General features: G+C 40.8%; 1 protein-coding gene across 3 annotated transcripts in view; it reads left to right on the top strand.

Moving 5' to 3' along the window:
- The first annotated feature begins 4415 nt into the window (after window positions 1-4415).
- HNRNPR (heterogeneous nuclear ribonucleoprotein R) overlaps window positions 4416-14618 on the top strand; it is a 33594-nt gene continuing 23391 nt past the window's right edge. Inside the window, exons 1-5 of one of the 3 annotated variants that reach the window (XM_070510715.1) lie at window positions 4416-4911; window positions 8072-8240; window positions 10481-10599; window positions 11231-11338; window positions 13422-13535. In XM_070510715.1, coding sequence (XP_070366816.1) covers window positions 8084-8240; window positions 10481-10599; window positions 11231-11338; window positions 13422-13535 — 498 coding nt within the window. In that variant the 5' untranslated portion in view covers window positions 4416-4911; window positions 8072-8083. The remainder of the gene's footprint in view (window positions 4912-8071; window positions 8241-10480; window positions 10600-11230; window positions 11339-13421; window positions 13536-14618) is intronic. The other 2 variants (XM_044769976.2, XM_044769978.2) reach the window with 2 other exon arrangements.

Here is a 14618-nt window from a genome sequence, read left to right on the forward strand (position 1 = left end):
GGCTGTGTTAAATTCTTCCATGAGACCAAGTGTCTATCACTCTTAAATTGGATTTAACAATCCTAATTGGACTCAAAAGTTGATTCTTGCTTTCTTGAGTTTGACTGAGGGAATGGAAGGTTGGAAAGGAGAGCTTACTCTGTTATCTTTCTTTTCTCACTTCACTTTATCCATAGTCCCTCAACAGAGTCCAAGGAGAACAGAGAACTCATGAAAAAAAAATTAAGGACAAAAGGAATTTTAAAATCAGAAACTACCAACATCAGGTTTGGAAATATAAAGACTTAAAAAGAGGGCAGTTTAACTTTATTCCTTTGAACTCACCCCTTCTAGCTGTGTAGCATGATGATTAAGAGATTGGTGTTTGGAGTTACGCCAGAGTTTGTCTCAGCTTTGACTCGGGCCTGGGTTTCTTCATCTGCAAAGGGGAGATGATATCTTTTGGTACTTGTGCTGTATGTTGTTGTGAGCATCCAATAAGATAACCTGGCAAGCACTCAACAAATATTAACTACTATTATGAAGTCCACGTAGTTATAATCTTTATGAGATGTCTTCTTTTCTAACAAACCTGCCCAAAGGACTGTCGCTCCTGAATGTTGAGACCTTGTGAGGCCACAATTTTGTTCTTGGATACTGTCATTTCTCGAAACAAGTTCAAATTGCATTGTAAAGCCAATTTGCAAACCACATAAGGAAAATGTTCTAATTATCTTATACCACAATTTGCTTTGGACTCTTAAATAGTATTTTCTAACTTATTCATAAAATTGACAATGGTGACTTTTTGACTGGTAAAAATATGTACCTCTACAAGTGAAGAATCTGCCAACACTGAGACTTTACTTGAAAAGTTGCTTGGTGAAGTAGCTTTGGAGTCACACAGACCTGTGATTGAGTCTTAGTTCAGCTGTGTGACTTTGAGCAAATGTGTTAACCTCTCTGAGCTTTGTTTCCTCAATAAAATGGGATAATATTACTAACCTTGAAAGTTTCATGTAAATATCAGCAATAGCCTAAGTAAAACACTTGACCCACAGTAGGAGCTCAGTAAATGGTAGTGATTTATTGTTTGAAACGTTGTGCCACTAAGATGGAGATATACTTTCTTTTCATATTAAAACAGCTTTGATGAATTTGAGAATTAGAAGGGAATTCAACAAGTCAGCTCAAGGATAATCTTCAACAGAAAAATTGCTACAAATATGATGATAAAGCAGGTGTGCATTAAGGTCTTGGGGTCAGTTGACTACAAGCTACTGCAAATCAGCCACATGCACTTTGTTTTTTAAAAGAAGCATAATCCATGGGGCCAGCCTGGTGGCATAGTGGTTAAGTTTGTGTGCTCTGCTTAGGCGGCCCTGGGTTCACTGGTTCGGATCCTGGGCACAGACCTATGCACCGCTCATCAAGCAATGCTGTGGTGGCATCCCACATAGAAGAACTAGAAGGACTTACACCTAGGATATACAACTATGTACTGCGGCTTTGAGGAGAAAAAAAAGAGGAAGATTGGCAACAGATGTTAGCTCAGGGCCAATCTTCCTCACCAAAATAAATAAACAAACAAATAAATAAATAAAATGAAAGAAGCATAATCCTAGGAGGTATGAATAAAAGACAAAGAGCCTTCAGCTCTGGTCAATCTTGATTAGAGCACCACGGCTTTGCAAAGTGCCTTAAAATAATAAAAATGATTAAAGTTTGAGGAAGAAAATAAATAGTTGTATTTGACATTGGGAGAATTCATGGTAGAACTGAAGTTTTCAAGTAAGGCTGAGTGGACGACTCTTGGCACCTAAATGTTTGTAAGGGTTGGTTGTTGACACCCTTTCCACTAGCATTCCACACACGGTGTTTCTTCATCTTCCTCTCCTCTTTCTTCCATTCTACATTGTTTGTTTATTCCTTCCCCCTGCCTGTGCCTTTGAACTGTGGCTAGCATGGCTTATTCTTGTTAGTGGCAAGTGAAGGCATTTTGAAAAGGCTGAATTTATGTAATCTTGTTCGGAGTCAGAAGAATAGACTAAATGTTTCTTTAAGAATCATCTCAGGGACAAGATTAATCTAAGGATGCAGTAAAAAAGTTTGATAATTTAAACATTCTTTGTTACTTCAGGTTGTAAGTAGTAAAAGTCAGAGCTTCAATTTGAATATTCTGGTGCCCTGTAATTGTTTTAAAAAGCAAAGCATGTTCATTCACATACTAGCTCAGACCACAGAGTGGGTCTGTGACAGAAAAGGGTTGTGGAATGGCCTGGCTGCACCATTACCTAATCTCAAAAGATTAGAGATGTAGCTGGAGCTCTCCCTAGTAATTCATTTTTACTATGTTTATTTGTATACTTATCCTGCCTTGTCAGCTGGAGGACAGAGATGGTGTTTTATTCATTTTATATTCCCTACTTGTAACAGTGATTTTATTTATTTATTTATTGGCTGGGGAAGCTTCACCCAGAGCTAACATCCACTGCCAGTCTCCCTCTTTTTGTATGTGAGCCACCACCACAGCACGGCCACTGACAGATGAGTGGTGTAGGTTGGTGCCCTGGAGTGTGCCGAAGTTAACCACTAGGCCACTGGGACTGGCCCTTAACACAGTGATTTGAATGTGGAGGGCATACAATATTTGTAGAATATTGAGTTCACAAACACACACACACAATTTTTTTGGAAATGCAAAGATCAGAAGATCATGCTTTCCAAATTAAGAAAAAGTCAAGAGAGCCAGCCCCATGGCCGAGTGGTTAAGTTCATGTGCTCTGCTTCGGCGGCCCAGGGTTTCACTGGTTTGGATCCTGGGCACAGACATGGCACCACTCATCAAGCCATGCTGAGGAGGCATCCCACATGCCACAACTAGAAGGACCCACAACTAAAAATATACAATTATGTACCGGGGGAGCTTTGGAGAGAAAAAGGAAAAATAAAATCTTTAAAGAAAAACCAAGAAAAAGTCAAGATACATGGTCTGAAAAGGTGGAATATACTTATGAGCACTATATATGGCTAAATATTTGAAATATTATCTCGGAAAATATTGGGTGACAGAATCACTTTAATTGCAGTGTCCAGCCCAGGAGTTCTTATCCTGTGTTAAATGGACTTAAAGGTCTCTCAGTGGAATTCATTGGTCCTTCAACATGCAAGGAAAAAAAAAATAACATCTTTATTTTCACTAATATCCAGATGAAATTTAGCATTTTTCCCCGCTGTGAATGTAGGCAACAAAGCACACTAGAATTAGCAGTACCTTTCACTCTGTCACCAATAGAAATCAGACATTTTCATATCACATTATGGTTATCATGGATTTCTTGAAATATCTTCTCATTCCTTTAAAATTTCAGTGGTTGTTTGATCTGCTACAAGATCTTGACATTTAATGTGTTCGATTACCATATCACAAATTTGTTTTTAAAATATATTTCCGTATTTCAATATAAAGTTTCTTTTGTAGTGCTATGTATTTTATTTAAAAACTTAGACGAGATCGAGCTTTTACCAGACTGTCAAATGATACAAAATCGGTGAAGAACCCTTTAGCTAGAGGCAGATTTATGTGAAGCTAATAAAGTTTAAGCTTCAAAGCCCCTTTCCCATGCCCTTCCAAGACTGTTCCTAAATTTGTCATTTTATATTATTTTCTTATCGATCCCAGCACTTGTGTAAAGTTTCACACCCCATAATACAAAACTTGGGTCCATTTAGCTCAGTATCGGGCACATAGGTTGTCAATAATTAATTTTTGTTGGTAGGTACTGGGAAATTTAAACGATCCTCGAAGTGTATCTGGAAATTCTGCAGACCTCTTCTCGACCTCCTCCCCTCGGAGAGCGGTGGTGCGTTGGGGGCTGGGGTTGGGGTGGGGGGCGGGCTCTCGGAAGAAAGCTTGGAGGGCTGTGGACGAAGGCGAGGACAGGGAACAAACCCGCGGGGTGGAGGGTGAAAAATCTCCTTTGGGAATAAGCCCTTTTCCCTGCATGGCTCTTTTGGCTTCATAGATACATCTGTCTGCCCAGCTACTTTATGAATGTTAATCAGCTACAAACCCTGTGGAAAAGAGGTCCCTGCTCTGTCATTTGTGGGCGCCGCTGCTCTGGAGCAACGGCCACTTTCGCGATTCCCCTCACGCTCGGAGCGGCCCTAGCGAGGCACGGAAGGCAGCCAGGGAGGCGGGGGTGCAGTTTTCCGATCGTCCCGAAGGGTGATTTTCTACCCGAAATTCTCCAGCAAAACGACGAGCCCAACATCCTTAACTCGGGCTCTACCGCGCAAAAGGCAACCTAGCGGGAGGCCCGACCGCGTGGCGGGGGCGTGGCGGGGCGCACGCCGGCGGCGGCGGCGCGAGAGGGGACCGGGGGCGCTGCGGCGCCGGCGAAGGGGCGGGAGGTCCGCGGCGGAGCAAGGCCGGCGCCGACGGGGGGCGGGGCTCCGGAGGCGGCCACGCGGCGCGAGGCCTACGTCTTCGGCCTCGCGTCGGCGGCAGACGAGGAGGGAGGAGCCTCGGCCGCCCGGGGCCTGGTGCCCCGCAGCCTCGCCTCTACCCGGGGCTTCACCACAGACCCCTTTGTGTTCCTGCCCCCGCCCCGGAGGCGCCCCAGCCGGCGGCGCTGCGTTCCCCCATTGGCTCAGCCGACGGCCTCATCGATTGGCTCCGGAGTCGTCCGGCGTCGTGCGCCTCTTCTCGCTCCTATTGGTCGCCTGAGCTGCCCCTCAGACCGCCGCGCGACGTGATTGCCCGGCCGCTCGGAGTCCCTGGAAGCAGTTCCGGGAAACCCCGCGTGCTGCCGGGATCGCGTCTCTGTCCATGAGGGGGGGAGGGGGTGGCGCGCGCGCCATTTCTAGTCGTTTTCAAAGCGCCTCGCGCTGATTCTCACGGGCCCGGCCGCCGGCCCCAGCTCTGCCCGGGTGAGTCTCGCGCCGGCCCGTGGGGGAAGGGGCCAGGCGCCCCGATCCGACCCGACTCGGCCCGGCCCGGGCCCGGCGTCTTGTCCCCAGTTTCGTTTTCGCTCCGAGGCCCCGAGGTGGGGGTGGGGACGGGCCGGGGGCGGCTTCGGCCTCGTCCGGCCGTGCGGCAGAGGGCCTAGCCCCGCCGCGGCGCCTCCGCGCCCTCGCTCGGCCTCCCCCGCCCTTCCGACTCCCGGCCCGCCGGGCGCCCTTCCGCGCGGCCTGCCGGGGCTGGCTGTGCTTTTCCCGCCTCCGCCCGCCGCTCCACGCGGCCCGGCCGGCGGCCTGAGGCGCCCGCGGCCCCCCGGCCTCCCCCGCCGGAGCCGCCTCGGTCCGGTCGCAGCCGGCCCAGCCGCGAGTGGGATGTGTGGCTGAGCGGGGCGGGCGGAGGGCGCGGGGCGGGCGGAGGCGGGAGGCGAGTCCGGGTGCCCGAGCCGGGAGGAAACTTTGGTGCGAGCAGGAGGCGGGGGCAGCTCCGCGGAGGCGGCCTCCCCTCTCCCCCCGCGCGCCGCGGGCCGAGATTTGAAGGAAAAAATGACTGCTAGAGGCCACGCACCTTAGGGCCGGCGGCGCCCGAGGTCGCCGGTTCCGAGCATGTCGCCGGCGCGGCGCTTCGGAAAGGCGATTCTTGGCCAAAATTGAAAAGTTAAAGCCGAGGGGTTCTTGAGCGGTCCGGTCCTTTCGCGCCACCTGTGCCGACTTTTGCTGTCCTCAAGAGGCCGAGCGTGTGTGTCCTGAGTCAGGGGTAGGATGAAGGCTTGACGCGCCTCGGCCATTAGGTGCCCGTTAGTTTTCATTTCGTGGGTTCTTTGAAGGCCCGTTCTTAATATGGTGCGTCGGCACGAGCGGTCCCGCAAAGGCCAGGGAGGGGCTGGGCTGACTTCCCGAATCTCCCGGCAGCCCTTTGAAAACCTCACTGAAATTTCTACTTTGGGCAGGAAGGCTTAGTATATTTGCTGCATCCAGAAATATGGTTTGGCTGTGTGGCATCGTGTGGAATTGACAACACGAGTTTTAAAACGGTCTCCTAGGACGTAAAAGTCTTTTTTTAAATGAGCGCATTGTGGCTCGAAGAGAGAGGTGTTCCCCCTTGATCTGAAAAGTTTTATTATCTGCAGTCTAATTATTTTACTTTTATTCCCTTAAAAGTTTACAAACTTTTTTTTTTTTTGAAAATTTCCGCCAGTTTCGGAATTCAGCTGGTAGAGAGCCTTTCCGGTGAAATGGCAGTCATAAATATTTCTGTCTTGTGCTTAATCCACAACTCGTCTTTTTGCTTTACACATACTTAAAAAGAATACCACCTTAACCGATGTTCATTGAACTTTTAAAAAAAAAATTTGCCTTCTTTCTGTGACTGATAGTATTCCCAGGTGCAATGCTGTGAGGGTCTTGTGGTGCTGGGAACTTGTGAGTTCTGATGATCTTACGGTCGTGTTTGGGGTGGCGGAGCGTGGGAAAGCAGAACTCTTACGTTCTCAAAGAGATTTCGGACTTTAGGGTGCATCTTTATAGAAATGGGTTGTATTAATCAGTAACGTGTTCATCTTAGACCGTGACTAGTTTCTTGATCAAAAGTGTGCCAGTTTCGAATGTTTTCGGTTTTGCCAGTTCATCAGAATTTGAGGCTTGCCTTGAGGAGCGTTCATCCACCCAGAGTTGAACCACAGAGTCTGCGTCTGTATAGACATCGGTGGGCTATCAAGTCCTAATGTTTTGTGATCATAAGAAGTCATGATGATGTTTATCTCATTTTCAGAATAACCCTTTCTGCATTTTCCTCTCTTCCTACTCTATTACCTCCTACCTCTGGGTCCTCCTCTCTTTTTCATTAACTTCAAAGTACCAGGGACTTTGAAATGAGAAGACGTTGTTTTAAGTCAGAAAACTGCACCTGGTGCATTTGCACAGCGTTTGTTAAGCAATCTGGAAGTGTGGTTATCTTACAGGTTTTAGTGCTTTTTAGGAAACTTGCATTTTCTCTGTAGCTGACTAAGCATCTTGAGTTTCATCAAGAAAAGTACGCTTTTTCTTGAGATCCACCTTCATGTCCTTTATTTCAGTATTTGTTGCAATGTCTTTGTTCTGCTGCTTATCTTCATCACATTATAATTTCACAGACAAATGCACTTTATCTTGAATTCCCTCTTTTGAGGCAGTATAGAGACTGGCTTTGAATGGTTTTATTATTTAATCTCTCTTCAGAGAGGTGGTCCAATTCAGCATTACATACAGGTTGAACATACAGAAAGAATGATTTGGGTAGCTTAATCTGAGCCATCTCACCTAAGTTTACCCTAATTAGGTAATGTGTATTGAAACTATTTGGAAGAAGTTAGTTGTCCATTCTTCATTATGTTTTTGCAGCTTTATTTTATTGATATGAAAAATTCAATATGTATTCATGATTTTTTTTTTTTTTAAAGAAGCAACTCAATTATAGCTCACTTTTTATTTTGTGTGGACTTAAAACAATTGTTTAGCTTTCATACTTGGTCATTTTTTCTTTTAAATCTGTGAATGGGAATAGCAAATTAATTTTAGAACAAAAATTAATGTCAAGTTGTGGTTTTTTTGTTTTGTTTTAAGTGAGGCAAAGAAAACCCAAACCACCAGCATGTTGAACTAGAGACGTGTTGAACAGGGCATTTATTTTCCATCTATATTACATTTGAAGCAGAGCTAGGAAAATTTGAAAGTCCTTAAAACCTTGATTAAGTGATCTATGGGTGTTCATTCTGTTTTTAAACCAAACTTTTAAAAACTGTATAAGAATTGAGAGCTGAGGGGCTTTTTAGGATTTTGTGGTGATTTGTTGATATGCTCGTAAGGACACAACAGCTGCTTTTGTTAATCAGTGATTCTATCTTCAGTAAATTCAAGCCTTTATTTAACCTAGTGTACATGAAGTTCCTTAAAGATCTAATGCTTCCATGTACATTTTCTATGGTTTTACAGAATTATTGGAAATTTAGGTCAGATACATCACTAAAGGCATAAGATATTATTTTGACAGACGTTATTAGCAGCATGTATACAAATTAGTTTAGATAAATCATGCATTGTCCTACAAACTAGTTATTTCTGGCTTAATGTAATATAGCTCCTGAATTTTTTCCAGCAGCATAATAAAATGGCTAATCAGGTGAATGGTAATGCGGTACAGTTAAAAGAAGAGGAAGAACCAATGGATACTTCCAGTGTAACTCACACAGAACACTACAAGACACTGATAGAGGCAGGCCTCCCACAGAAGGTGGCAGAAAGACTTGATGAAATATTTCAGACAGGTATAATATGCATTTCTTGTTTCTGACTGGTTATGAAAGTGAGGGCAAACCACTTTGAATTTTATAGATTTTTTTAAGGTTAAATAATACTGTTTCTGATCTATGTAGAGCTGAATGTTTGTTACTTTCCCTTCGAGGGCATATTGGGTTTGATTTTGATATTCTTATTTCATTATTTTGAAGCCTTCTTAGTGTTGAATATGCAGTCTTAGTTGTTTCAGAACAGTACATCAATTTGTCTTAGATTTACCAATGAAAATGTATGTTTGAGCATACTAAATTTTACATTTTTTTCTTAATCTAAATCAGTCATCGTTTTGCTTTTAGTTTTCTACTTTTAGCTTCTTAAAGTGATTGTTAAATCAGCTTAGGTCTCATTAGGTGGCATAATAAGGGGACTAGTTAGACTGTATTGTCTGAAACGATAATAAATGTCACACTCCGTGAGAGTTTGTGGCCTGTCTAGTTTCTGATAGACAGAAATCCACATCTCTCAGTAATTTGAAAGTGTTTGGTTTGTAACAGCTGCTTTTTTTTTTTTAATCCAGAAGTCCCATGGTTAAGGGCGTAAGCAAATTTGAACATCTTAATATGGTTGGTTGTAGGTGGTTTGAAGTTTTAAAGAGGGAGAGAAATATTTACCCTTAGGGAGTGTTGTTCATAAACAAATGTGTCCTCCCCCCTTGGGGCCAGAGATGGAAACTTTATTCCTCTGTGTTTTGTGTGCCTATCCAGATTCTGGGAGAGAGAACTGAATTGTCTCACAAATGTGTGTTAAGTACCGTAGTAACAAATATCTGTTTTTTTGTCCTCTTAAAAAAAGTTTAAACCTGAAAAGCTCAGGATAATTCTAGACCTTAAAATGATTTCTAAAAATGACTCCTGGGTGATGGTCCCATTCGAAAATCAGTCCTCAGGAACTTTCTGTGACATTCTGCCATAGAGAATTGGCAGTGATCTGCTTAGAGATGCTCTCTTGTAGAGTGTTTTGTTATTGATAAGAGGCTGATGGTTTGGGTGTAGGGTTGGATTGACAGAATGGATTGATGGGTGTCCTGAGTTGTGACTTTGGGTGGTGGTATTGAATATTCAAATGAGAAACTCCAATTTGGGCTGCTCGTTTTTTGAGCTTTTAAAACAAATTATGGCAACATTATTTTAAAGTAACTTTGCAAGTGGCATTACATTTATTTAAAATATATTTACTGTATGGAATAAAGTTCTTTTGGCTTTTCCAAAATGGAGTCACTTTTGATGTTAGTTCATATGGACTTGGAGTTTTAATCTGCCAAATATTTCCATTTTATATTGGATCAATTCTGAAATGTATTCCTTATATACATAGAAAGAGAAAGATAGCAAACTTAACAGACTTAAGAAAGTATATGTTAAGCTTAGTAGATGTTCTGTGTGCAAGTTAAATATACTACCTATGTAGAATGCAGTGAATATATTTTCTGTATAGTTTACTTGTAAGTCCATAGTAAAGTCCTTAACGCCATTTGAAAAAAATTGTCAGTGTTATGAATGCCACAGCATATTTAAATCTCAGCTTGACACTTCAGAAGTACAAAAAATGCTTTAAAATAGAACTTTCAGAATTGATCAAGCTGCACTTGAATTTGTAGAAGAGTTTAAAATTATGCCTTTCCACATTCTGACTGCAGCAAAGCAGGTGCTCAGATAAAAAAATGCATTTCATTTTATCTTTGGTACTAAAGAGGGAAAGCTACTTTTTGGAGAGTGGAAAGAATTATTTAGTAAAAATTGTTCTCTTATTTTTCCCCCTACCTCTTGTGTGGTTAGCAGCAGCTAAAAGAGTCCTATAATTTGAAGGTTGATCCTTGGGAAGTACAGTATTTTCTTAACCATTCTAACATAAACCAGAATTTGTTACATTAATGCTTAATCTGTAGTACAGTGTGTACATCAGATTTAATTTCCAAGACTTAAACCATTTGGGGAGTGGGAAACGGGGTTAGGATTTTTGTGGGGTTTTTTTTGTGGGATATGGAGATTGAAATTCATGTTTATAGGCGTTGACGTTTTATCTATTTTCATATTTGTACTCTTGACCTTTCTTATAGTATTTGTATAGCTGCCTATATACATATAGTTAAATGAAAATGTAGTTTGTTAGTGATAGTATTGAATATAACAATTCTTGATTAAACATTGATAGACAGTTTAGATTATCCCTTTTGTTGCAATAATGTTATCCCTTTTCGATTTAATTTTAGGATTGGTAGCTTATGTCGATCTTGATGAAAGAGCAATTGATGCTCTCAGGGAATTTAATGAAGAAGGAGCTCTGTCTGTACTACAACAATTCAAAGAAAGTGACTTATCACATGTTCAGGTAAGGCCGCTACTCACAAATGTTTTTGAACAACTACTGATCTGAAGTTATTTTACCATTACTTTTTTTCCTGTGGAGCAGTGCTGTTTTTTGTTTGTGAGTACCTCTGCTTCTTTAAAAAAGTTAGTTTAAAGAAAAAAAGGTCTGCTTATGGCAAAGAGTTCAGATATGCAAGTATAAAAGTCTCCCCCGCACTCCTTTGTTTGCAGTGTTACTTGAGAAACTTAAAATCAAAGCCAGAGTTTGCTGGTTGTCGTTATTAGGTTTTTACATGTTTAAATTACTCAGATTTTAAACATTTTTGGGTTATCTAGTTCTGTTTTATTTTCTTGGAGGAAAATAATGTAAGCGGGAGGAATAGTTTTGGAGCATCTGGCAAAGATAGTCTAGATGCATTTAAAAATCAACAAATGGAAGACTGTTGGCCAGCATAGAAGGTAAGCTCCCTGAGGTCTTGGCTGTCTGCTCCAGTCTCTGACACGTAATAACCACTCAGCAAATATTTGTTGAATGAATAAGTGAGTAAATATTCTGTTAAAATTCTGGTCCTCTGAAATTTAAATTTAATTATGTATTTGACCCTTCAACAATTTCTGTGATTCTTTTTCATTAAATTACTTGCCTGTTGTAGAACAAAAGTGCATTTTTATGTGGAGTTATGAAGACCTACAGGCAAAGGGAGAAACAGGGGAGCAAGGTGCAAGAGTCCACAAAGGGACCTGATGAAGCAAAGATCAAGGTAAAACTTGACTTGGATAGGTGCAATGGAATTAAATTTAATGAGATCGAATGCTGCTTTTCATGTTTCCCAGAAACAGTTTTTATAGTTGCACTTCTTTTTCTATAACTAGCGTTAAGAAATGAAATAATTTATGGAAAATTACATAGGAAGAATTTGAGGGGCAAAGATTCAATTGTATGTTTGGTGGAAAACCCTAATTCAGACTCTTCCCTCATTCCTTGTTCTTCTCGATATGAATGATATGTATTTATTGATACTTCCAATAATAGTTTTTTGTACTGATCCGGTCATATCTCTTGATTCGGTTTCTTTCCAAGTGCTTCCTTTTCTCTTGGCAAAGAGTTGTTTTTATAACTGCTTTCCTCCTTTTGAATTTTTATTTACCTCAGTTTCTTTATTTGTAAACTGGAAATAGTAATAGTGCCTATCTTATAGAGTTGCTGTAAGGGTTAAAGGAATTAAGATATGTGAAGCACTTAGAGTAAGGCCTGGAATGTGGCAAGAGCTGTAAAACTATGAGTTGTTGTTGTTATTACCATTATTATTACGATAAACTGCTCTGAAAGGTAAATACAGGGCTTTTAGTGGAAGACCAGTGAACCTAGTTCCTTCGTTAAATGCACGTGGTTATTTTGCTGCAGTGGTCGACTTTCCCATTTGAAGTAGTTATTTAATGTGAATGTTGTTTGTATAGTTCTATGTTTTAGACAGGGAATATAACTCCTACTTTCTCTCATTTAACTTGTTTATATAGAGCTCCTTTGTACCTTTTTTCGTCATCTGTAAAATAGCATAACCCCATTCTTACACTTTTTCAGATAATTAAATGTGTGAAAATTTTGTTTGACGTAATAGTTGTTTTTTAAAAAAACCTTTCTGCTGTTCATTGAATAGGCCTATGTTATTTTCCTAAAGCTGGCTGCTTGCTCTTGGTAAGATGTGTATTATATATATAATATGTGTATATTACATATTAAGCAAGTATTGTGTAAATATGTAATATACGTGTTATGTGCATATTATACATTACATGTATTCCTATGTTTAAAAGTAGAGCAGCTCTGCTTGAGTCAAAGGTAGAAGAACGGAGAGCCTCAAGTGACTCTGGAATCCCAGGGTTCCTCCAAAGACACTTTTGAAAACCACTAAACTTGGTGTCTAAAATCTCTTGTTGCTTTGGCATTGTATAGTTTTAAAAACCTTAAAAAATTCTGCCCTCCCCAGGTAGATTGCCTTTCTTCTTTTCCATTGTATCTTCATTCTCTAGGCCTTTCATGTAGTTACAAACGCTTGAGGGCAAGGATGTTATCTTTTTTTCTATGATTCTTCCTAATACCTAATATTGTGAGGAAGGTTGGTAATCAGGAAACATAAGGTTATTTGGTTTTTGAAACCTGAGTATACTCATTTGGTAATTGCCGAACATTTTGAGTCTTTGCTGTATGAAAAATGGTCTGGTTCTTATGGAGCTTATGGTATAGCAGGAGTACAAAACAAGTGATCAAACAATATAAAGGTTAAATTATTTGAGTACAATAGAAAGTCAGTATGAAGATGTGAGAAATAGTAAATGAGAGAAGCTACATAAAGGAGGTAGGGCTTTTGATGTTTTAAGAATACAGAACATTTTATTTGAAAAGAATCACTGGTGGACATAAGTATGGTATATCAAGGGAACAATAGGGAAAGAAGTCTAATTGAAGTAAAGTGGGATGCAAAATGAGGAGTACTTCAGTAATTAACCATGGATAGGTAGCCTGGGGTCAGCTTATGTCAAATTTTTAACGCTTGCTGCCTTTTTCTGTTCTCATTCATAACAAAGTGGTAGTGTGTGCTTAGACACTTAATTTGCGTACAACTCTTTCCATTAGATGTATGGAAAGGAACAGTAAAACAAAGTAGGAACAACATATGTGAGAGGTCCCAGTGTGCATTTTGCCGTTTTTTACCTAACTAAAATACATAGGCTAAGACGTTGGGGTACCTTTTGGGAAAGATTAATATACTGGTGTGTGTGTGTGTGTGTGTGTGAGAGAGAGATTTAATATTTAAGTATAAACAGATGTTTAATTATCTTTAGGCCTTGCTTGAGAGGACTGGTTATACTCTGGATGTAACCACAGGACAGAGGAAGTATGGTGGACCTCCACCAGACAGTGTGTACTCTGGTGTGCAACCTGGAATTGGAACAGAAGTAAGTGTTCTTCAGCTGTTTGCTGAAATCTTTCCAGTTTGTAAATTATTCTGTCTGCTGTTTGATGGTGGAAAATACTTGATTATTTTCAAAGTCTAGCTATTATTGTTTTTTGGATATCCAGCTGTGTTTTGCTGCCATCATAAGCAAGGAGAATCATGTGACTGGTAGATACCCAAATACTTTTTAAAAGGAATGAGGAGTTCTTGGAACTGGTTGCTAAAACCATACAACTAGCAACACACCATTTTAGGTGCTTGGGTTGAGGGTATTAGGGAGAAACAATTGCTTTGTTTTTGTTTTGTGATGTCAGTAATTTGGAACAGTGCTTGTCCTCCCTCCTTGACCCCCTCCCCATCACATAGAAGGTACTCAGTATTGACCGAGAGGTTTATTGATGGGGGTGGGTTGCACAAGGGAAGGATGTGGAATCAGACAAAAGGTTGGTCTATCCGTGAACAAAGAAGCACTTCCTCCTCCCTCTGTGCCTTCATAAAGGTTTCTTCATATGCCTTTATGCTAGCCTGTTCTTCTCCTTTAAATGCAGAAAACTGAGCCAAAATGTAAGCTCTGTTATAGTAGGAACCTTTTCTGATTTCGTGTCTCCACTATCTATATTTAGTGCCTAGCATAATGCCAGGAATATAGTAGGCACACAGTATTTGATGAATGTGTGGTTATGGTTCTTTTCTTTGAATACTAAAATCATGGCCTTGTAACTTAAAATTTAAACTAGATTAAATGATAATTTGATAGGATTTTCTTTAAAACAAACTGATGGTAGCTTCCTTAGGGAATGATGTCAGTTAAATATTTAAGTGGTTTTATTATGTATCTCCTGCTTATGTTAGAATTCTAAGAAATCTTAAAAGTTTACTCAGGCTCCTGTTTGAGTAACTTTAAAGGAAACAATTCCTTACTCAAACTTATCAATGACACCCTCCTAAAAGCTAAAACTTAACTTTTCAGGTAGCCAAAAGCAAAGATTATCATCTCCAGTTTGTGAATAAACAAAGATGGCACAATTTAGCATTATTTATTTACTTATTTATGTATTTATTTTGAGGAAGATTAACCCTGAGC

The sequence above is a fragment of the Equus asinus genome, chromosome 5 (genome assembly GCF_041296235.1).
Source record: "Equus asinus isolate D_3611 breed Donkey chromosome 5, EquAss-T2T_v2, whole genome shotgun sequence".
Taxonomy (NCBI): Eukaryota; Metazoa; Chordata; class Mammalia; order Perissodactyla; family Equidae; genus Equus; species Equus asinus.